General features: G+C 40.0%; 1 protein-coding gene across 2 annotated transcripts in view; it reads right to left on the bottom strand.

The window, feature by feature from the left end:
• Positions 1-107: 107 nt before the first annotated feature.
• The window catches only part of Primpol (primase and DNA directed polymerase), a 35569-nt gene continuing 10233 nt past the window's right edge, over positions 108-25443 (bottom strand). For both annotated transcript variants that reach the window (XM_075986747.1, XM_075986748.1), the window contains exons 5-14: positions 23535-23664; positions 18612-18759; positions 13588-13821; positions 12773-12935; positions 10290-10378; positions 8121-8210; positions 7936-8044; positions 3815-3897; positions 3694-3740; positions 108-486 (exon numbers count right to left, since the gene is read on the bottom strand). In XM_075986747.1, coding sequence (XP_075842862.1) covers positions 232-486; positions 3694-3740; positions 3815-3897; positions 7936-8044; positions 8121-8210; positions 10290-10378; positions 12773-12935; positions 13588-13821; positions 18612-18759; positions 23535-23664 — 1348 coding nt within the window. In that variant the 3' untranslated portion in view covers positions 108-231. The remainder of the gene's footprint in view (positions 487-3693; positions 3741-3814; positions 3898-7935; positions 8045-8120; positions 8211-10289; positions 10379-12772; positions 12936-13587; positions 13822-18611; positions 18760-23534; positions 23665-25443) is intronic.

Here is a 25443-nt window from a genome sequence, read left to right on the forward strand (position 1 = left end):
AAAAAGCAAATTATTAGAAAGCTAAGTGATAAAACGGTTGTTATAAACAGGTTTAATAAGTTAATGTAATTTGATTTTTTTTATGGTATTGCGGATTATATGCAGGGCCTTGCACATGCTAGGTAAGTAGTCTACTCTTGGGCTATAGCCCCAGCCCTAATTTAACATTTATGTCATCAAATCTCAGGCTTCAGGCAAACTGTAGCCTCATTATGTAAATCCTGTCCATGGTTAGCTACTCTGTAATGCTTCCATAATGAGTTCGTCAGGAATATCGTCCATTGCACTCTTGTCACCAAGAAGACTCCTGTCTGCAGCATCAGCGAATTCGGCATCTTCTGTGGCTTCTAGGAAGCAGGCATCGTCTTTGTCATCCCAGTCAGCATCGGAAGACTCGCCTGGTAACAGGCTGCTGGATGATGGGATTTGAGAATTCTTGGCCAGTGAGTTGCTGAATTCGTCTGCTTCATCAGAAGTGAACTCCTCCTGTATTTTGATGGGAAAGAGAATATGTTGAGTTAAGGTATGAAGTGGTAACTAGATTTTCAAAGTCAAATAGGTTCCTATGTCTTCAAGAACAGTCACCATGGGGTTGGAGAGATGGCTCAGTGGTTAAGAGCACTGGCTGATCTTCCAGAGGCCCTGAGTTCAATTCCCAGCACCCACATGGCAGCTCACAACTGTCTATAACTCCAGTTCCAAAGGATCTAACACCTTCACACCAATGCACATAAAATAAAGTTAAATAATTTTTTTTTTTTTTTAAATAAAGAGCAGTCACCATGGGGAAGGGTAAGTTAGCTCAAATGAGGTTGCTTTGGTAGTGCAGTCATGCTCGAAACCCCAGGCTGAAATTACCTGTAGTTCATGGCAGATACATCTCAATATCCCCAGAAGGGGTACAGCAAAGGTAGATGTAAACCCCTAACAGGAAGATAGGCTAGCTGGAGACAAGCTGGAAAATACATTTCTTTTTTTCCTTTTTTTTTTTTTTTTTTTTTTTTTTTTAAAGACAGGGTTTCTCTGTGTAGCCCTGGCTGTCCTGGAACTAACTTTGTAGATCAAACTGGCATCAGACTCAAAGAGATCCACCTACTCTGCCTCTCGGGTGCCTTCAGTGTGCTACCACAGCCTGACAAAAATATATTTCGAAGTTAACAAAAATCTCTCTCTAGAACCTATGTGAAAAAGCCAGGCGTGTAATCCAGTGCCGGATCCCACATCTTGGTGGTCACCTAGCCAAGCCTCCTGAGTGAGTAAGACACCCAAGTTTGTCCCTCTGGCCTGTATGTGTGTGTTCATGCACACACAGATGCATATATTAAAAATAGATGAGGGAGAAGTGGTGATGTTAACTGTTCACTGGAAAGACTATTTCTACACTGTTTGCAAACAATAAAAAGCGATGTTCAAATAACGGTAATGGTGTATACCAAAAATACTTTCATTTGGCATTTTTGGGGTATTATTAGAAACGAAAAAATTCCACTGAAACCAGTCACCCAAATAAATCAATGGTTGGAAATTAGCTCAGGGGAGAGCACTTGCTTCCCATGGGTGAGGCCCCAGGTCTAATTCCCAGCATTGCAAAAAAATGAAAGAAACCACTAAAAAACAAATAAGAATGATACATTGCCCTTTTAAGAGATAATCTAAGATTTTTAATTCGTTCCTAGTCATTTCTAGCACTTTCAAACCTACCAGTCTGCCAGAGGCTCTGCCTATCAGTTCTTTGTCCAGCTCATGGGATTTTCACTGTAAACTTGATGCTGGATCTGGAGATAGCTCAGTGGTTAAGAGGCTGCTCTTCCCAGGGATCCAGGTTCCGTCCCCAGCACACATGGTGGCTTACAACCATCTGTGACTAGATTTCCAGGGAACCCAATGCTTCCTCTGCTTCCTTGGGTACCAGGCACACATGGTAAATATGTGGCACATAGACATACATGCAATCAAAGTACCCATATGCATGAAACAAAACTTTAGTGTTCTCATATATGTTAAATATAGGTTTCAAAGAATGCCAGTTTTCTAGAGCAAATTTAAGCACTTGTTCAGTTTGTAGCAGGTCATTTATTCTAACCAGGGCAATGCTATGGGACAATGGTCTGTACCCTGTCACTTGTCTTTTAAATAAATGCCGATTGGCCAGTAGCCAGGCAGGAAGTAGAGGTGGGACAACAAGAATTATGGGAAGAGGAAAGCTTCAGTCTGCAGTCATCTGCCAGACACAGAACAATCAAGATATGACTGCCTTGCTGAAAAAAAGTACCAAGCCACATGGCTAACACAGACAAGAATAATGGGCTGATTTTAAGATGTAAGAATTAGTTAATAAGGTGCTGGAGAGATGGCTCAGTGGTTAAGAGCATTGCCTGCTCTTCCAAAGGTCCTGAGTTCAATTCCCAGCAACCACATGGTGGCTCACAACCATCTGTAATGAGGTCTGGTGCCCTCTTCTGGCCAGCAGGCATACACACAGACAGAATATTGTATACATAATAAATATTTTTTTTAAAAAAAGAATTAGTTAATAAGAAGAGCCTGAGATACTAGGCCAATCAGTTTATAATTAATGTAGACCTCTGTGTGTTTATTTGGGACTAAGTGGCTGTGGGGCCTGATGGGACAGAAACCTCAGTCAACAGGGTAATCTGAAAGAAGGTGCTGAGTCTTTTAAGGTGAAAATAAAAATTAATTCTAAATAATACATGACCAAAAAATATTAAATAAGATGTCATAGAAAAAGAAACTCATAAAAGAAACACAAATAATAACCTCAAAAGAGCACAACTTCATCAATAAGCCCGAATGGAAAGTGACTGGCCACTCGTCTCAAGACTGGTGAGAAGGTGGCTATGGGCTGTGCTGGCACCTTAGCAGCAGGTGCTTTCATCAACTGTGCGACCTCAGGGTTCATGGAGCAACCTGGTGATAGCTTGTAATAAAGATGTTCCTGATGCTTGAGGGAAGAGACCTACCTTTATGCCTTACAACTTGGAAACAAAGTGAGCACACACAAGTATAAACAATGGAAGATTTATGCTAAAACCTTTGAATCAGTTTGGCCAAACTAATATGAAGCTTTTTGCCTTTTTGCTTTTTTGTTTTTTAAAGAAATGTGTTTGTCACATGCATGCAGGAGCGTGTGGAGGTCAGAAGAGGGGCACTGGATCCCATGGCGTTTCAGATGGTTGTGAGTCTCCATGAGGTGCTGGGATCTGAATCCGGTTATTCTACAAGAGCAGTAGTGCTCTTGATCGTGAACCATCCAGCCTAACCCACTTTTGCTTTCTATGTATTTTCTATTTTTTAACACTAAATGTGAGTCATTTGGATTAAATGTTGGTTTGGCAAGCTAGTCATATCCAAAAGCAAAATTGTGTATTCCCTTTGACATAGTTCTAAGACAGAACCCAACCTACAAATAGTGTCAGTCAAACAGACACTAAGATGCAAACACCTTGGTTTACTGTATAAAGCAAAATGTAAGAACCTCCTTATATGCCCAGGGCTAGATTGATTATACACTTTATTTCCTAGCCGTCCCTGTTATCAGAGGCCCTAAGGTGGGAAGACGATTAGCATATTTCAAAGTGAACACAAGTGCCTCACTGTGTAAAAGCTACCTGGACAGAATGCTGCTTATAGTTCACTCATGCTATGTACCAAAAGGCCAGGAGCTGCACTCACCTCTTTCAGAAGAAACCGCAGACTTACTTCAGTGGGTAATGGAAAACCTGAATCAGAAAGAATAATTTTAGGTGGATGTCTAATTTTCACTTTGTGGTAAATATAAAAATTAATAACTCACAGTTAGATTTGAAGTTTTGTGCTTTACATACAGGATCATGGCATTTTTGATACCAAACTTCATTTTTCAGGTCAACCAGAATCCTTTATGTATAAAGAAAAGAAAGCATTAATACCCATACTGGATAGAAGATAAAGTTCAAATATACGCCATTTGCCAGAGATGTGCCTACAACTTAAAAGATGGAGAAAAATTAAAAAGCTAAGAGATGAAAATAAACATGTGTAATCAAAAGATAACTGGTTGCTAAGAAAACATGGGGCTGAAGAGACAGATCCATGGGGAAGCGCTTATTCACAAGGCTCTGAACCTCAGAATCCACAGAACCCACACGAAAACAAATGAGGAGGCTAAGAAGCCAGCTCAGTGGGAAAAGCACTTGTTGTCTAAGGGTGAAGACATGAGTCCAAATCTCAATAACTCACATAGAAACTGGTGGCACATCTGTAACCCCAGTGTGGAGATAGGGAACCTAGGAAGGGGAATGCAGGAAGATCCCAGGAGCTTGCCAGCCAGCCAGCCTAGCCAAAATGGTAAGCTCCAGGTTGAGGGACGTGTACTATACAGATGGACTTCTGGGCTGGGAAAAAAAGTGACAAACTTCTCTAGGAAGATCCAGAAATTTTCTAGTTATTTCCACCAAAATAATATGTCTTCAAGACAAGACACACAAGCCAGGTGTGGTGGTGCACACCTGTAATCCCAGCACTCTGTGAGTTCAGGGCCAACCTGGTCCACAAAGCAAGTTCCAGAACAGCCAGGGCTGTTGCACAGAGAAACCCTGACTCAAAAGAACAAAACAAAACAAGAGACAGCACTGTAAGGATGACGAATCTATTCACAGAGATAAGTACAACAGACTGAGTGTGGACTGTTCAGCCACAAACAGGATGTCTATATCTCATTTCCTACCCAAGAGGGGGTGGGAACACTAAGAGCTGGGGTCAGGGAAGACTACTCAGAACGTTGTTTTCTGGACATGAAGGGTATTACACTTTTGAACTCACAGAAGTCATGGCTGCCTGCACAAAATTCACACAAGATCAAGCCAGTCAATATTCAATCATGGAGTGGGAAGAGGCTCACCAGTCCCCACACCTAGATGAGGGTGTGGACAGATGATAGCCTCTGGGGGAGGGAAGAGTCAGCTTTAAGTGTGCAGCTCTTGGTAGGTCAACTACACTCCAGCAGATGACCCCACACTCAGAAATATATGGGAAGGTAGGAAGGTGGGGGTCAATCTGGAGGGATTTGGGGAAGGAATTGGTATTAACATACATTGTAGAAGGATGGATGCAGATATGAATTCACAGACTGGAATTGAAAATGGAGTCCTAGAGCTGAAAGAAGTGGACACAAGCCCTATCCCTAACCCAGAAGGTATCACCAATTGATAACCACTTACAAATAAAAATTTAGTTTCCTCCAAGGGAGTACTCTTAAGGGTAGGCTGTATGCCCAGCAATAGATGGCTGACAGAAAAAAAAAAAAAAACCTTTGAAGGTTCCTTGTCTTATAATGCATGTTAGGGCTTTTCCTCTTTTTTAAAAAAATTGTTATGTCTTATTTACATATTTCTCTTTCCTTTTAACTTATGTGGTAGTTTGAAAGAGAATGGACCCCAGGGGAATGGCACTGTTAGGAGGTGTGGACTTGTAGGAAGAAGTGTGTCACTGTGGGTACAGGCTTTGAGGTCTCTTTTGCTCAAGCTTTCCTCAATGTGACTTTCAGTTGACTTCCTGTTGCCTGTATAATGTAGCACTCTTAGCTCCAACACCAAGTCTGCCTGCACACTACCATGCTTACTGTCATGATAATAGACTGAACCTCCGAAACTGTTAAGTGATTCACCCCAATTAAATGTTTTCTTTATAAGAGTTGCCATGGTCATGGTGTCTTGTCACAGCAATGGAACCCTAACTAAAACACCTTACATACATATTTCTCCATATATTATATATATATATACATACATATTATAAATACACACATATATTATATATGGACATGTACACATACATACATACACACACACACACACACACACACACATATATATATATACCTTCCAGTTTAGTGTTTTAATGGGATTCCTGAGTGTACAAACAAATGGGTCTCTGCATCTATATCTGTTACTCCTGCCTTTTTTTGGTTTCTCTCATTCTGTTAGTTTGTTTTGTTTTATTCCAATGTGTTTTATCTTATATTTTATTTTATTATCCCTTAAAAGCCTATTTGTTTTTTAATGAATGTCAGAAAGGGGTCAATCCAGAAGGGATGGAATGTGGGGAGAAACTAGGAGGGGTAGAGGAAGGGAAAACTATAATCAGGATATTATGGGAGAAAACATCTATTTTAAATAAAAAGAAAAAGACATTTATTTGTAAAAAGAAAAATACATTGTATGACTGTGTCAAAGAATTTTAAAGAGATTCTTTTATAAGGATTTGATAAAAAAACATGCATTCTCTTAGCAATCTAGAGATAAAGTAACTATCAAAAATAATCAGTAAAGATGCAGACAATATGAATAGAACAGTATTGATACAGCTAACAAACTTGATCTAATAGGCACATATGGAGTAGCTCTTTGTAATCAAGTGCAAACCATTAATAAAGACTGTGCTAGCTATACTCCGAGCATCCTCAAATTTAAAGGTATTAGTGTAAGGGCTGGAGACATGAGTCGGTATTAAAGGGACCCATATCAGTTGGCTCCCAGCTGCCTGTAACTCCATTTCCAGAGGATCCTGTGCCCTCTGGCTGGTCTTTGAGGGCACTCAATGCACCTGATGCACATGAACTCACACAGGGACACATAAACAAAGATAAACAGATCTTTAAAAGATAAGGCAATGCATTAGTTTGGGCTGGAGGGTTGGCTCGACAGTTAGGAACACTTGCAACTCTTGTTGCCAACACCACATGACAGCTCACAACTGTCTGCAACTCCAGTTCCAGGCAAGCCCATGCCTTCCGGCCTCCATCCATGCACACCAGTGAAATACGCTAAACTAAGCAAACTTCAAAATCAGGAGGAAATATCAACAGTCTTAAATAATAAAAATAATCTCCGAAATATTTTTTTCCACAGGGAACTGAACCTGGATCCTCTGTAAGAGCAGCAAGTGCTGGCTATATAGTTTTTAACCTTGTATTACAAAAGAAGAATGACCAATGAGACCTTAGAAAGCGAACAATAAAATACAAGAATTAGTAATTAGTAAAAAGAATTAGTAAAAGTAAAACTTAAAAAATTAGCAAGACCAAAATTGAAAGACTAATTAAATTATTGCAAAATTGACTAAAAGTTTGCAGTACCACTGAGCCTTGTCTCCAATGCCCAAACATACAGTTTTGACTGCTTTTGTAAACATAATTAATCTAGTATACCAGCTATAACAAAGAATCAGGCTATTCAACATCTTCAGCAAAATATTCATGAGCCTTTCCTCATGTCTAGCATAAATAAATAATGTAAGCATCTCAGCTTTGACACTAACAATACAGCACAGTAAACTCTCTCATGACTGGCAACTTCCAATTTATCCCTATTCCAGCCAAATCCTCATACAGTTTAAAATGCTATTTCTGGTTTTACTTTGCACTTTACTTCTCTTTTTGTCCAGGAAAGTTCCTGAAACAGGGCCTGGTATGCAGGGTCAGCAGTCTTAATGAATACAGGTTCCTCCTGCAGTTTTGTCTAGAACAAAGCAACCTCACCTTAACCTCAGGCTTCAGGCTAACTGGATAGTTTCCTCCTCACCCACATCTGCCCAGTTTACTTCTATCAGGTGTCAAGGACCAATGGTAGAGAAGAAGAGAAAGGCAATCTGTCCACCAGTACTATCTACCACTGTCTCCTACCCCATTCAATTCTATCATCTGTTTAAGTTGATACTGTAGGGTTGTTATCAAACAAAGCAAAATAGAGCTGGTATGTACTAGAATTAATCTAACAGCAAATAAATTAATTTAATATTATACAATATTAACCAAATATAGGATATAAATTTATTTATTATAAAAATTATTTATATTATCAACATTATTTTAAAAATTATAAGTATTTTAAATATATGTTAAAGGCATACAAGTCATTAATAAACAATATTACTTACATAATATTATTACTTTTGTGGGGTCTTCCAATGTTTTCACACCAACGATATTTACAAATATCATAAACCATTAATTCTTCTGGGAAAAAGTAGTTCCAACGCCGAATTCCTGAAATGCAAAGAATGCTGCTCAAGGAACTATCACTCGATCATGTAAGAGCTAATAAAATGTAAGCACACTTTACCTCCTTTAATGGCGTGTTTATTCACCAAAGAAATAACAAATTGGTCAACTTCAGGATACGGTGAGCATTGAAAGCCTTCAATGGATTCGGCTGCAGAGGAGACAAGTATTTACCAATGAGAACAGTTAAATGCTGAACAAATAGTGATCAAATAATTAAGGATCCCCCCCCCCCCCCCCCGCGCCCATTTTGTAACTTGCTTTACTGTCAGTTCCTGGGCTCTTGCTATGCTCCGAGGAGGCAGTTAAGACGGAAACTTCAACTGGGCCAGATGCTGGCTGGTTTTTATAAAAGGCCTGTTTTCTTCACTCAGACAAGGAGAAGGTATACCCTCAGCCCAGAAGCGGCACAGGTCTCCTGGCTAAGCCTGGGTGTTGCCCTGCCTCCTACTTCAACCTTGATGTCTTGCTATTAAACAGTAATGGTGCCACAGGACTTCAGCAGGTAGATACTGAGGCCACACTGAGGTTGCAAGGATTCACGACAAAGACAAAACTCCCTTCCATCTTGTCTGAGCAAGGAGAAAACATGAGCATCCAAACTACAAAAATGGCCAAACACTACTACCCTGGCGAGCACAAGCAACTGTTGTGCTTTACCAATTATAGAGGTGTAGATCCCCCTCCAAACTGCCTCCTCCTAGAGGTTTATAAGAAACTAGTGGAATTTATTCTCCCTCCAGTAATGAGCCCATGCTTCCGTGTATCCACCCCGGAGTCCCAAAAGCCAGGCCCCAAAATTTAAGTCCTTTCCAACACTTTACTGAGATACCCCAAGAATTTCCTCCACCTCAGGGAACAGGGACTCACAAACTCAATTTGTGTTTTCTGGGTCTCTCACTGGAGGGCACTAACAATTTTATTTTGTACCTAAGAATCTACTGTCACAACTTAGAATGATCCATTCACAAATTCACTTAGGTTTAATGACAGGAAGATCTAGTTTTCTTAAAATGAAATTGGAATTTCACTTAAAATAGTCAAATATATAACTGGAGACATTTTGAAAAATATTTAAGTGTAGAAATGAAAACAACTCCCAGTCAATGTCTAGAAATATATCTTAAGCAATCAGAAGAAATAAACACAGGAAAACGTCACCCATATTTTTAATAGGCTTATAATCATATAATTTGTGTGTGTGTGTGTATGTGTGTGTGTGTGTGTGTGTGTGTGTGTGTGTGTCTTATTGCTGCTGTTGAAGCACTGAACCCAGGGCAAGCGCTCTATCACCGAGCTATATCCCCAACCTCGTAATTTTAGAACCTACTTCTTCTCTTATCACTATCAATGGGTGTCTTCCACTACATAGGCCTTACACATCTAAACTTTGTAGTTATGGAGTATGTAATCCAATTCTGTTGTATATTAGGTTGTCTGGAGTTTTTCACTATTATAATGATATACCAATATATGTGAATAAAAATACCAGAAATTTTACTTGAGAAACTTCAAAAGACCCTATGGGGTCTTCCGTATAGGAATGGGCAAAATATGATAAAGTTATATGTGAAATACTTTTGCAGGCATGCAAGGTTAAACAGGAAACCACTATAGTTGTTGCCTATAATTTAGGTTTGTGTGTGCACATGCGCACAGATGCACACAGATGCACATGCGCCTGTGCAAGCATGCCACAGGTTGTGTGGAGGTCAGAGCATATGCTGTGGGAGTCGGTTCTTGACTTACACCATATGGCCCCTGGACTGAATTTGGGTTGTCAGGCTCGATGAGCCATCTCATCAAGCCACCTGTCTTTGAGTATGGACAAAGAGTGAAAGCAGCGCTGGAGAGATGGCTTAGTGGTTACTTGTGGCCTCTGTGGGCACCAGACATGCACATGGCGCACAGACAAATATGCAGGCAAATATCCACTACAAAAAATACTTTTTAAAAAATGGGTGAAAGATTATGTAGTCATATTTTGATGTACTTGTTTTATATAAAATGCATTATTTATATATTCTTTAAATACTACAGAATAAAAGTCAGGTATATTAATTAATAAATACCTATAAAATTTTTTATAGTATGTCCAACCTGGTTAGAAATGTAGAAGAATTAGCTTTAAAGTGACCAGCGGATATCGGTACTTAAAATTTAAGATTTTTAAGGTAGAATAGATTTAAGATCCCTAAATTTTAATGTGAAATTCTTTGTTTAAAGTTACCTGAAGCGCCAGTGCTGTTAAAATACTCAGCCCGCTTTCTTTTAGTCTGAGATGTGTCACATGTGAGAATTCGTAAAGAGTCTGAGAATCTAAAGAAATCATATAAAAGAAACAAAGTAACATTATGTTAGAATTAAAGTAGCAGGACCAGAGAGCCCAAGATGCCAGTCTTCATAATGATAAGATTATGCCAATTAAAAAAACAATTTCCTGGAGGTTGGAGAGATGACAGCGGTTAAGAGCACTAGTTCCAAGAGCTAGTTCCAGGACAGGCTCCAAAACCACAGAGAAACCCTGTCTCGAAAAACCACAAAAAAAAAAAAAAAGCACTAGTTCTTCATGCAGGGAACCAGGGTTCAATTCCCAGCACCCATGCCTGTCTGTGACTCCAGTTTCAGGGCTTCTGACATCCTCATGCAGACATACATACAGGCAAAACACCAGTGAACATAAAATACAATAGAAAAAAAGAAAGAAACAAACAAAAACCCAATTTCCTTTAAATAGTCATTTGGGAGTTGTTTAGAATAATTTCTTCACAGAGTCATCCACGTATTCCAGGGTAACTGAAATGACTGAAAGAACAGTTCTACTCCCAGACACACAGACCTTTGAAATTTCGGTTAAGTTTTAGAGCTATGAATATGGGCAAGAAAAAGGAAAGACTAATGAAAGCACAGGGGACATGACCACAATTCACACTAACCCTGTAGACGCTGCCTCTCCAATGCTCCAGCGGCTCCTGGGGACATGTTATGTGTGCACAGACATGTTACGTGTATGTTCTAAGCTTAATTCAACAACCCCAGAAGGTCATTATTCCCATTTTAAAAGTCTTTGATCTTGGTGGCATACACTTTTAATTTTAGCACTTGGGAAGCAGAGGCAGGCAGATCTCTAAGTTCAAGGCCATCCTGGTCTACAGAGTGAGTTCCAGGACAGCCAGGGCTTCAAGTCTTTGACTTTACTTGTGAAAAATATCAGAAGAACACAAACACAATAGAGATATATGGTCAGGGGGTGAGGAGTGTATCTTCCCACTACACATAACTTTTCCTAGAAAACCCCTTTAATAATAGCCTTTAATATTTATTTCTTTTTGTTTGTTTGTTTGTTTGAGATAGATTTTCTTTGTGTAGCCCTGGCTGTTCTGGAGTTTGCTTAGTAGACCAGGCTGGCCTTGAACTCAGAGATCCTGAGTACTGGAATTATAGGCATGTGGTACCACATTCAGCTTCATAGTCCTTCTTAAAATTACTTTATATAGATTTTTTTCCTTAAAAGTTTTGGGGAGATACAAAGGCAGGTGGATTTCTGTGAATCTGAGGCCATCTTGGTTTATATAGTGAATTCCAAGCCTACCAAGTTACACAGTGAGTCTCTGTCTTAAAAAAAAAAAACAAAAACTCAAAATAAAAAAAAAAACTTTTGAGGAGGGTAAAGGGCACAACAACATAGTAAATTAACATGGTTTAGTCCAGTTGTTAACTACTTTTGTTTGTTTTAGGGTTTTGCTGTGTTTGTTGGTTTGGGGGACCAGGCGATGAAGGGTCTTGAACTTACTATGTAACCAATAATGATCTTGAACTTCTCATCCTTGCATGTCTACCCCCAAGTGCTAGAATTACAGATAGGTCTAGGAACTAACCACATTCTGAGCTGACAAAGTCGAATGAGTGACCAAAACATAGAAAGCTACTGTGCAACAACAGACCCGACAATAAGCAGCCACTTTAGTGCAAACAGTTACAGCATTAAAAGTTTTGTCTATAATTGTTGGCAAACTATTAACTTGGAAAGTATTTGTGATATGTTGTTGAATAGAAAAAAAAATCACGTGACATAACTATATGAACACTGATCCCAATTAAAACACATTTTCTAGCCGGGCGGTGGTGGCGCACGCCTTTAATCCCAGCACTCGGGAGGCAGAGGCAGGTGGATCTCTGTGAGTTCGAGACCAGCCTGGTCTACAAGAGCTAGTTCCAGGACAGGCTCCAAAACCACAGAGAAACCCTGTCTCGAAAAACCAAAAAAATAAAAAAATAAAAAATAAATAAAACACATTTTCTAGGATCAAATACAGGGCCTTGAGTACTCCGGGCAAGTACTAAGGCCAGAAACTGTTTTTGATCAGGGAGCTATGTAAGATCTAAATGAACATATGTATATGTGGAAAGAAATTGAGACAGTAGTAATTATACTTTCACACAATGTAAATGTCATTATTTTCTACTTTATAAGTGATAACGTTAGAATAACTGTAATTTTAGAATACATTAAATATAATCATTAAAAAGATATAAAGAGGAAACTGAATTGTTAGAAACATTTCTTACTATTATTTTTCAGAAACAGAGAAAAGATGCTTTTAAAAACAAACTTTCTTTTTCTTAAGGTAGAATCAATTTATACAATTCACATTTTAGCACTATACAATGATATTTACATAAATACATGATGATTAACTCTGCTCTACAGACCTGACATTGCTCACCAGGGAAGACAGGAAATACTGGTTTTCCTCAGAAATATCTTTTGACTGTTCTGGGATAAATCTGTTATCTTCAGCAACCTCCAAAGCCACACATTTTCCTATCTTTGATGATTGATACAGTCGAAAGTTTCTGTTTCTTGTATAAACTCCTACATCAAAAATTAATTTTAAAAATAAATGCATGCTTCCCTGATTAGTTTCATGGCCAGCAAACGTTTTTCTGCAGAATTGCTAGAAAAGACAATTTTTCCCCATATACAAAATTAAGGCAATACACAATATAAATTAAGATGAGCTGAAGTTAAGATGATAGAAGGCCCCAAGCAGATAGCTAACTTAATGATTCTGGAGCATCTCTTCAGGAGAGCAGACAGAGGAGTGGGAAAAGTACCAGAAAGAAAATTTGCGACTGAGAGCAGCCAAAGAACCGTAGCAGAAAACACCACAGAAAGGGGGGCACCAAGAAAAAAAAAAAACAAGAGTATCTACAACTAATCTGATGAAAGGTGCGTAAGATTTCTATCCAGAAGATTATACGACATGGCAAGAAATGATAGCCAGAATAAACAAGAGAACAGAGCAGACTCCGAAATACGTGCAGACTGTGGGTTGATGGCCAGCGGTGGGGAGTGAGAGCCATTTCCAGCAAATGGTGCTGAGATAACTGGGTGTGACAAAGTAAAAGATGAATCTTGACTTTTTCACTCAACAAGTGAAAACCCATTCCAAGTGGACCACGGAACCGAGGCAGAGCCCAAGCCCAAAGGATGCAGCACAGTTGATGGTGCCAATGTCACTTACCTAAGTCTACAAAAAGACACTTTTCTCCTATGCCATTCTTCACAACTAAAAAGGAAAGGTCAGGGCTATGCTGCTTAGGCAACTCCGGCGTCTCCCAGGCTTCTGAAGTCTCTTGTTCTAATGGTACATCAGAAAAACAGGAAGCTTCGTGGCCCATTTCCTCTGGAATTTTATCTTCATCTTCCTGGGTAATTAAGTGAAGGGCAGGTTGCAGAATTTTTCTCACAAAATTACCTAAGAAGAAAAGGATTTAAGATTATAACCTAATCTTATTTTCCGTAGACTATAACTTAATGTTTAGATGCATATCTACAAACAACAATTTTATGCGCTACAGCTTTTCCCCCAGTTATTTATTGCTATAAACTGTAACTGACAAAGTCTGGCGAGTTCATCTCCTCTCTCCTTCCCTCACTTTGAGAGTCCCAAGGCTGTTTCCGACCATACATCTCCCTCAAACTGGTCACAAAATGAACTATGGGCTTAGAGCTACTATCTGGAATTAATTCATATATTTCGTACTTCAACATCTGCCCTAAGACTCTGATCCACCTACACTGTGGAGAATTGCTGAGACAACTGAACTTCTTTAAATTCACATGTACTATTTATACCACAAAGCCAAGCATTAATCCAGCTATTATACTGCTTTGTATATAATACTGCATACAAGAAATAATGTAAGAAAACTTCTCTAGAACTGTATGTATATTGGGCCTTATCACTTTAAATATTAAAAAGCTTCAATATTTACTTCATAACACACACATGTTTTACACTCAGTATCTTCTTTTTCTAAACAAGACTTTTCTATGTAAAGAAACAAATACAATTTCTTTTCGGTTTGCTTTTTTTGAGACAGGGTCTTCCTAAGCTACCCTGGACACCCTTGAACTTGGGATCACCCTTCCTCAGTCTCCTTTATTCTAGGACTGCAGGCCTGTGTCACCATGACTGACACATGTTTAGCATCTTAAAGAAACTAGAACTGGATATGGGGGCACTGGCATATTATTGCAGCTCAAAGGAAACAGTCGGGAGCCATGTGAGGCCAGCTAGGGCTACATAGCAAGACTTAGTCTCAAAACAAACAAAACAGGGCTGGGGAGCTGGCTCAGCAGTTGAGAGTGCTTCCTGCTCTTCCAGAGGACCAGAATTTAGTTTTCAGCACCCATGTCAGGCAGCTCACAACTGTTGCAACTCCAGCTTCTGGGGATCTGACACCTTCCAGCCTCAAGGGCATCTGCACTCAGGTGGCATTGACACAGATTCAGATTCAAACACACAGACACACACAAGCACACACACATGTATACACACACACACACACACACACACACACACTAAGCATAATTAAATAATTGTAGAAAGCTGGGCTGTGGTGGCGCATGCCTTTAATCCCAGCACTTGGGAAGCAGAGGCAGGTGGATCTCTGTGAGTTTGAGGCCAGCCTGGTCTACAAGAGCTAGTTCCGGGACAGGCACCAAAGCTTCAGTGAAATCCTGTCTCAAAAAAACCAATAATAATAATTATTATTATTATTATATGTTATATATTATTATTATTGAACATTAGAACATTAAAATGATGTGGTTATTTCTAGAGTGAAAAAGAGCAGGTGGCACTGGTTAACAAGATACAATGTATCAGCCGGGCGGTGGTGGCCCACGCCTTTAATCCCAGCACTCGGGAGGCAGAGGCAGGCGGATCTCTGTGAGTTCGAGGCCAGCCTGGTCTACAAGAGCTAGTTCCAGGACAGGCACCAAAAACTACAGAGAAACCCTGTCTAGAAAATCCAAAAGAAAAAAAAAATCAAGATACAATGTATCAAAGGACTCTGAAACAGTATAAACATAAATTGATAGAGCTGACTCTCCTGGAAACTTCAAATTCTATCTACCCGGCCCAGATAATAAGAACAGAGAGAACTGGACAAAAAATGGTTCCATGGGCAGTACTGAGGCAGCCAGGCCTTTGACCATTGGCAGAAAGCTAACATGGCAGGAGCACGCTGGCAGTCAGCCAGCCTATTAGCACTCTGGCTCCCTGCCCATACCCCACTGTCCTCTCTTCTCTCATCTGTGGCAGATGTGTGCAGTAGAGATAAAGTTCTCTAATCTCCTCCATTTGGCCCAGTTCCTCTTTCTTCACGGCTTGTAACAAGAACTTGAAGTATCATAAAGAGGAACACCAAGACCGGGGAAATAAAGGGGAAAGGCGGTCTAGTCTGTATTCCCTGAATCGCATTCTGTCTGTGCACACAGCCTTGGATGACAGGATGATAGCCTATTTGTCAGGTCTCACTGCGGCTATGCTCTATGATAGTAAAGGCTTTTTTCCGGATTGGTTTTTTGAAATAGAGTTTCTTTGTAGCTTTGGAGCCTGTCCTGGAACTCTCTCTGCTCACAGAGCTCTGCCTGTCTCTGCCTCCCGAGTACAGAGATTAAAGTCGTGCGCCACCACTGCCCAGTACTAAAGGCTTTTTTACTCTCATCTGTATGATGAAATTCTACACGAAACTCAGATACGATGTGATATGCTTTCAGAAGCTATGTGCAGCAGAGGCTGCTGGTCACTAGCAACGCCCTCTTCTCCTCCTGCTAGACTCTCACCATGCAGCCTTCAGTCAGCAGTCACAAAGCAACTGAGAGGAGAACGCAGGAGGCAAAGAAAGTTCCTCAAGACTGTCTTCAGACTCTGCTTATCCTCTGTGCACTCACTCAGCAAACAGTTGTTAAATGACTGCTTCCATTTATTACTGCTAATATTCTAAGTAGTATTGATACCAAAATTAATACATGCTAACCGCTGAAAATAGGAAATAAACAACAGTCCCTGTCATCAAGAAACATTAAATAGAACTCGCAGAGAGCTCCCTGGGTAAAGTATTTACAGCGTCAGCCTGAAACCCTGAGTTCAGATTCCCAAAAACTATGGAAAATATGAAAAAGGCCAAGCATGGCTGTACCATCAGTAACTGTGGTGCTGGGGAGCAGAAACAGGCAGATCCTGGGGGCTCGCTGGCCAGCCAGCCTAGCTGAAACGGCAATCTTCAGCTTAAGAAGGGATCCTATCATAGAACAATAATGTGGGAAAGTAATCGAGGAAGATATACTCATGTCACCTCCGGCTTCCATGTGCCCACGGGGTGAGTGCACCTGCACACACACATGGACATGTTTACGCCCACACTCACATGCGTGCTTGTGTACACTACATAGAATCGAGATAAGAAAATAGGAAATCACCCGAGGAAGTGCTAAGCACTTTCACGTAACACTGGACGCTGCCACCCAGAAGAGCACTGGCCTTTTAAATCCTAGAGCTGGAGTGACATACAGCTTTTCAGATGACCTGAGAAGTTCAAAGTCTGGACAGATCATCCAAACTGGACTCAGACAGCAGCAACAAAGGACTAGAGAAGCACGCTAGTTACACGCTAGGACTGAGTTACGGCTGGAGGGGAGAGATGAGCTTAGAGCACAGTGGACCTCACTGTGTGAGTGGGGCAAGGAACAAGCCCTGAAGAGTCTGAGGTACATGTGATATAATCACCTCACTCTAGCTAGTTGGCCAAATAATCTGGTGGAGATCTACCAAGGCTGAAGCCTGCACCAGCACTGGATGGTGGTGACTGACGCCACTCACTGACAGACATCACAGGAGAAGGAGTAAGTGCTTAGGGAAAGAGAGGGAGCTTGGGAAGTGGAAGGACATGTTGAGTCGAAACGTCTGAGTGGAAATATTGGCAAAATGTTGCTGCAGGAATCTGGTGTCTAGAACCATCTAGGGTAAATATAAAAACCCTAGTGGCCTATGCGGATGATAATGGAAGCTGTGAGAGTGGGTGGCCAGCGAAGGTGATGACAGAGTGAATAAAGGCTCACGCTTCATCGAGCCTGCAGTTCCTGACACCCGAGGGATGAGAGAAAGAGCCCGAGGCTGAGCCAACTAACGTGGCAAGGTAAGGAGCGAGCACTCCAGCTTGCTGTGACCCAGCCCTTCTCTAACTGGGGCTTCAGAGCCCTATGCCAGGCCTTCAGTGACTATGCCATTCCTCGAGACACTGACAGCTCTGAAATGGGTTGCCTGTTACTAGGGTGTTAGCCAACACTCTTTAAGCCTAAGGCTGCTATGCTCTGATGAACTCCAGGGCTCTGGCTCTCTTTAAACCTTAGATTCAGGTGTTCCCACTTGGCCTATCCGTATGTCCTCTGGACTGACTTCACTTGACACCCTGGCCTTCATTCGTTCTGGGGCAAATACTCTGCTTACCCTTTCGGGTGTGCGCCCAGACGTCACTGCAGGCTTATTAATAAGCCCTTCTTGATATGACCTAGGGTCCAAGCCCCCAAACTAAGGCTAATTTAAGGCTGAAGCAAAGGTCAGAAATACAGATAGACATCACAGATAAGGCCTCTCCTGGCTTCTCAGAAAACTAAAAAGGAATCCTATTGGAAAGAAACCAGTATCAGGACATGCACAGTTATCTCGGCGTGTATGGTAAGAGGCCTGCCGCTGATATCCTGAGTAGGTTAAACAACCTGGAACAGAACAACAGGTCAAGAGCCGAGATCAGTCAAAATGCAAACTTGGGCCAAAATCGGGCCTATAGGACAGAGAAAAGCCAGGCTCAAGTGTGAGGGAACTGAATGAGGATGAGACAGCAAAATCTAGGTAGACGCCCCTCCAGCCAGGGGGAGGGCTTAGCTGTCTCTCATTGGCTGGAGGTACCCCCACATCACAGGATGTCACTTAACCTATATAAGCTGACACTCACAGTATAAACTGAGCTCCTGCTGTGAATTGATTCCCTACTGTGACTGATTGTCCTGCATCATGGGGCAGATAGTGCACTCGCCTTTCTCTGGGGAATAAGGAGGCTAAGGAGGGCTAATAAAAACTCACTTCATCTTTTTAGAATAGGTAAGCAACCAAAAAGGTTAGGAAATCCTAGAAAATTTCAAGAGGAGAAGGAAAACACAAGTTTTTAATATAACTAGGATCTTTGGAAAGGTACTCACCAACATGAATGTTATCTTTAAATGCCGCATCATGGAGCTGAAATATTAGATGTCGGCTAAATTTTTCTTCAGTGCTGGAATCCAAGTTGAAAACATCTTCAGCTGAGCAGTGAACATTGTATAACTCCTCAAGTGCTTTACAAACATGCTAAAAATACAAGCACACGTAAATAATGTACGGTTTTGATTTTAGATTTCTCTATCAATCCAAATACCTTGTTACAAATTAGATGATTTATCATCATAACTTTTTTATTATTATATATAGTGTTCTACCTGCATGCATGCCTGAGGGCCAGAGAAGGGCGCCAGATATCATTACAGATGGTTGCGAGCCACCATGTGGTTGCTGGGAATTGAACTCCAGACTTCTGGAAGAGCAGCCCGTGCTCTTAACCTCTGAGTCATCTCTCCAGCCCTCATCATAACTTTTATATTATAACAACCTTACCAATTTTCTTATAACTTGAAATACATCACTGAAAATTATATGTTTATGTCAAAACTTTAAAGGTAAGGCTGGAGAGATGGCTCGGGGGTTAGGAGCATTGCCTGCTCTCCCAGAGGTCCTGGTTTCAATTCCAGCACTCATATGGCAGCTCACGACCATGTGTTCCTCCATTCTAGGAGCTCCAGTATCCTCTTCTGTCTTCTGGGCACTGGCTGCATTTGATATACAAATATGCGTGCTGGCAAAACGTGCATAGACATAAAATTCTAAAAATAATTTAAATTTTTTTCTCCTCGGGCTGGAGATAGCTCAGTAGTTAAAAGCAGTTGCTACTATTTCAGAGAACCCAAGTTTGATTCCCAGTACATACATGGTAGCTCTCAACCATATGTAACCCCGGCTCCAGGGACTCTGATTCCCTCTTCTATAAGTACCAGGATCACATATGGTGCACAGATATACATGAAGGCAAAAGCACCCGAACACACTTTTAAAAAAATTCATATGCTCTCAGGACTGAAGAAGATTCTTAAAGGTCAAGCAATTTATATACTAATCTCTAAAACCATGATTGTTATGTACCTCCTAAAATATTAGCTGTCTTAGTTAGGATTTCTATTGATATGAAAAAATATCATGACCAAAACCAACATAGGGAAGAAAGGGTTTAAGTCATTTTACAGCTTGTAGTACATCATCCAGAAAAGTCAGGGCAGGAACTGATGCAGAGGTCATGGAGAGAGGCTGCAACTAGCTTATTCCCATGGCTTGCTCAGCCTACATTCTTATACCACCCAGGACCAACTGTCCATGGGTGGCAATGCACCTCAGTGAGCTGGGCCCATCCACGTCAATCATTAATACAAAAAAAAATAAAAAGGCCCACAGGAAAATTTAGAGAGGGCATCTCTTCCGTTGGGGTTCCCTCTCCCCAAATGACTCTGGCTCATGTCAAGCTGATAAAACACTTACCAAAATAGAAGCTAAAAGTTAGAGTCTGGTTCTAGTGCTTTTATTTTATTTTTTCTAGTGCTTTTATAACTTATTAGAAAATTTCCCATTTCTATTGAACCTACTTCTACCTCGAAGAATACAGCCGGAAATCATACAGCTTAGGAACCAACATTTGGATTTAGAAAGTGCTATTTGAGTTTTGGCCCTGCCACTTACTGTTCTTAGTGCTGTGATCAAATCTAATCCCAACAATCCTCGGCTGTGATATCAATAGTAAATATCACCTGACTTTCGGAGTTATTGTAAGGAACAATGAAAAATGAGCTAGCTAGTGCCCCACACAGCACTGCCCGTGGAGGGAGCATGGAGACAAGTCCCCTCTCCCTGATCACTGTCAGTCTTCTCATCTGCAAAATGAAGAACCTACCATCAGTTAGCAGAAATGTCTGCAGAAGTTTGCCAACCACTGAAATATATAATAGTTATCCAAGGAATCATACCCACTACCAGATTCATATTATCAGCTCATAATTACTTCATTTTACTTCCAGCACCTGAGCTGACTTCTCTTGAGGAAATTCTCACTTTCTCAGCGCTCTCCCTCAATCTCGTCTTCATTTTTTCTAGATATCTCCTTGAAGAACGTACAGAGCTGCAGCTTCACAGCAGCTCACATCACTGTGATACCCGTCCCCTCTGTGTAACAGACAGGGAGCACACTCTGCCTGCTCCATTCTAAACTGACGAGAATGTAGACATAGCTGTGTGAGCCAGCTTGGACAATGTGAGTAAGGGGGGTTAATAGCAACAAGCTTAGTTTTTAATACAACAGAATTACACTGGGTATTATATGAGCAATAGATAAGTTTCCATCTTTTTAAAGATTTTTTTTTTGTTTATTTTTCAAGAGAGGGTTTCTCTGTGTAGCCCTGGCTGTCCTAGAATTCCCTTTGTAGACCAGGCTGGCCTCAAACCCAGAGCTCCATCTGCCTCTGCCTCCTCAGTGTTGGGATTAAAGGCGTTTGCCACCACCGCTTGTGTAAGCTATTTACAAGGTGGATCTTTTCTACGGCAGCTAACGTGATCCTAACTTACTATTCTTTGTTAAATTAAGCAGTAACCATGTCTCTCTGGCTCACCATTTCATTCCCATCGTCTACATACAGAGCCTGACCCTCAGTAGCTGCTGAGAAGCATCTGGTATTTGAATAAACTTCTGTGCTCTGAAGTTATATAGAGAGAGCAAATACAGTGGCTCTTTAGTTTTGGTATCAACCTTTCCTAAATCCTACTTCCCAAGTTGAGCAGTAAACAGAATTATGGTTATTTATGAAACTACACTATACAAGGTTTCAGACACATGGAGGGTCAAGGCGCATGATTACTCACGCAGTCCCATTACTGACAAAACGCATTAGCACAGAAGTCATCCTAACTGGCAGGAGTGGCTTTATTGAACCTTATCAGTTAAGTCCTTGAGCCCAAAGGTGTCATAACCAGTTGTTATTAAAGTTATTTATTAACTGCCTTGTTAATTTAAAGATAAGAACTAATTGAATTTTATGGGTGTGGCAGTGCACACCTATAATCCCAGCACTTAATTGGGAGACAGAAGCAGGAGGATAAGAGGTTCAGGGTTTTCTCTGGCTACACAGCAAGCTGGACCAGGCCCTTTAGACTATATGTGACCTTGTTTTATCCAGCAAAATGGCTGTGGATAAAGGCACCTACATGTTCAATTCCCAGGACCTATATGGTGGAAAGTAAGAAGCAACTCGTGCAAGACATCTTTTCCTATCCCCATGTGAACTGCGACACATGCATGCCAAAACATAACAAACAATAACACTTCAATGTAGAAGCAAAATAACAAATAGCTAACCTAATTTAAGCTTCATGAGACTCAAAACATATTTACTAGATTATAAACTTGCTATGTGCAAAGAAACTAAAATGAAATTAATTTCAATATAATTATTTATAGAGTTATATTAAAACAATACTAATATGAACTGTTCTATCAAATAGTTAACATGTTAAATAAAATTGTTAAACAATTTTGAAGTTAGATTTCTACAATGACCTCCACATTTTCCTGATATAGATTAGTTCTTCAATGGTTATATAGATAAGATATAAAGAATTAAGAGGAAAAAATTAAACCCTCAGTGTTTAATTTTCATGTATTTAGTTAAATCTGTTACACAAGAGTTTTATCCTCTGTTTATTTACATTAGGGATACTTCTACCTTCTAATACATTGTAGCACTTTGTTTAATAGTAGCAACGAAAACCTCAGAATCTCAGTTCTTTGTAACTCATCTATGTAAGAAATCCTGTATTAGACTGTTGAAATAGATCACATAACCAGAAAAAAAAGTCAATACTGATGAATTATGACAAACACAAAGTAATAAACTAAGCCAGTGAGTCATACCCGCAGTCATCACTCCAGAGTCAAAGTCTGGAAGATAGCCTCACGTTTCAGGACAGCGTGCACACACACACACACACACACACACACACACGCACGCACGCACGCACACACACACACATACACGCATGTGCATACACGCAACCAACCACCACCACTAGCAGCCCATACAATTTACCAGCTACAATAAAACAACGTATTTAGGCTGAGTCTTCAGTGGCTATTTTAAGAATAAAATGATTTGTTTGTTTTGGAGATTTTTACATGTTTATTTTGCTTCAGAGTCAGGTTTCTACAAATATCTTTCATGTAAACTTAAAGTCAAATATGCAAAGATCTAATGAAATTAGCAGACCTCCTTTAGCAAGAATATTCAAATTTAGATACATTTTCAAGGTATAAAATTATTTTTCATAAAATTTTCATATGGTTAACATTCAAAAGAAAAAATATTAAAACCTACTCTGAGGCTATATGGTCAATGCAATTTTCATACAATTTAGGCAAAGCAATCTTAAGTTTTTAAAAACGCATCAATATATAAGTCCATAAAATTTCCTTTTACTGACACAGCTAAATAAAAAAATTAAATATTAGCACTACACTACTTAGATGAAAACAGATGTAACTATTTGTATTCTAGGTTTCCCCAGTTACTATCTGTAGCATCCAAATACGTTCTGGTCTCTTCGAGTCTTAATTATTTTTATTCATAAAGGTGCAGATACAATTTCCAAAATTCCCACCAGTTCAAAACCTCCAATAACACTTTCAGTCAAAATTTCTCCGAATTTCATCTCACTGTCCAATTTTAGGTGAGATTTGCTTTATCTGGCTTTTGCTACAGATAAGTTTTTATACTTCCAGTGAAGTTAAACAATTTTCACATTGTCACTTATTTCAGCTTTTTAAATTAGATACAGTAATTAAAAAAAATACGGGGCATTAATTGAATCTTCATTTGGTTTCATAGTTTACTCACAGAAATAATGTTAGAAGAAATAGCAAGGAAAAGTAGGAGAAGTATGGAGTACGTGTGACATCCAGAGGAGCCAGGGACTACAGAAGTGGGAGAATAACTCACCTCTATGAGCAACGCAACCATCCTTTTCCCATCAGCTTCTGGGTTGGCCAGTTTGTTAAATTCCAAATCAAAATAAAGCTTGCACACAGCATTCTCAGGAATAACTTCATAGCAATGCAAGAGAGTTTTCCTAAATTGAATAATTCAGAATTACTAGATTTGTAGCTTACACTGTCAATTTTTAAACGTATTATTATTGGGGTGAGGGAGAGGGCACTGGAGGTGTGACAGTCAGGAAACAACCTGCAGAAGCCATTTATTTTTCCATCATGAGTTCCAAAGACTGAACTCAGGTGGTCAGACTTGCATGTGAACACCTTCACTAACTGTGTCACCTCACCTGCCCACATATCTTACACCTTTAAGAACATGGAGTTAGTCCTGTACTCAAGAATAGTGACCATTGTGCTTTATGAATGTATAATTATGAATTGATAAACTGGTAAAGACAATTGCTAACAATAAGTCTGTGGCTCACAGTATTAGAGTTTCTGACAAAATGATGCTAGCAATTGCACTTAGAAAACTGTAGCTGGCAAATCAGGTCAATCTTGCACTGCTCTTCACTCACGAATGTCTTGATATGGTCTAACTTCTCCATTTGCTGCTTTTGCTGTCATCTTGGAATAAATATTATTTAAGAAAAGAATGTTCTTTCTCAAACTGGAATCCCAGAAACACACACATCCATGAATCTTCTGTGGGAATTTTTAAATTCTATATTTTCATTAGGAAGACAATTTTTTTAAATATTTATTTATTATATATACAACATTCTGTCTGTGTGTATGTCTGTAGGCCAGAAGAGGGCACCAGGCCTTATTACAGATGGTTGTGAGCCACCATGTGGTTGCTGGGAATTGAACTCAGGACCTTTGGAAGAGCAGGCAATGCTCTTAACCACTGAGCCATCTCTCCAGCCCCAGGAAGACAATTTTTTGTTTGTTTTGTCTTGTATTGTTTTTCAAGACAGGATTTCTCTGTAGCTTTGGAGTCTGTCCTGGAACTCTGTAGACCAGGCTAGCCTTGAACTCACCTGCTTCTGCCTCCAGTACTCGGATTAAAGGCATGCGCCATCACTGCCTGGCTCAGGAAGACACTTTTAAATGCTTTAATTTATTTATTTTTATTTCAAATGTACTGGTGTTTTTTTTTCTTCATGTATGTCCGTGTGAGGGTGTCAGATGTGGGTGCTCAGAATTGAACCCAGGTCTTCTGAAAGAGTTGTCAGTGTCCTTAACCACTGAGCAATCTCTTCCACACCTTTTAAAATATTTTAGAAAAGGAAATTCTCTCTTGAGACACTTTCACCTACTTCTTTTAACTGTGAAAATTGTCCTTTTCCTATTTCGGTCTCTCTCTCCTCTCTGGTCCAATGCTTAAATCTTTATTAAAATCTTATCTCCATAAATATGTTTTTAAAATAATGATTTTTATTTTTTTATAATAATGATTTTTAAAAAGTAAAAAAAAAAAACCCTGCATCTCTAGAAGTCAATAATTGCCCAATTTCTGCAGACATGAGAGAAGTGGCGCTGAGTCAGAAACACAAACGTGAAGTTTAGCTATACTCTACTCTTACAAATAAAGAGTCTGTAGTAAGTTTAAACAGGAAAAGTTAGGGTGTAAGGGCTGAAGAGACAGTTTACTGCTCTTCCAGAGGACCCAAGTTCAGTTCCCAGCACCCATGTCAGGTACCTGACAACTACCTGTAACACCTGCTCCAGGGGATCTGACATCTTCTGCTTCCTCAGCACCTGCACACCTGCACACCTGCACACATGTGGCATTCACACATACTCAGAAATAAAAATAAATAAGTTTTTAAAAAGAAAAATGATGGAAGTACATCATCATGAGACAGACAGTCGTCCTGTGGGTACCACATACACTGTGATAGAATTACACT

This window comes from Microtus pennsylvanicus, chromosome 9, assembly GCF_037038515.1.
Source record: "Microtus pennsylvanicus isolate mMicPen1 chromosome 9, mMicPen1.hap1, whole genome shotgun sequence".
Classification (NCBI taxonomy): Eukaryota; Metazoa; Chordata; class Mammalia; order Rodentia; family Cricetidae; genus Microtus; species Microtus pennsylvanicus.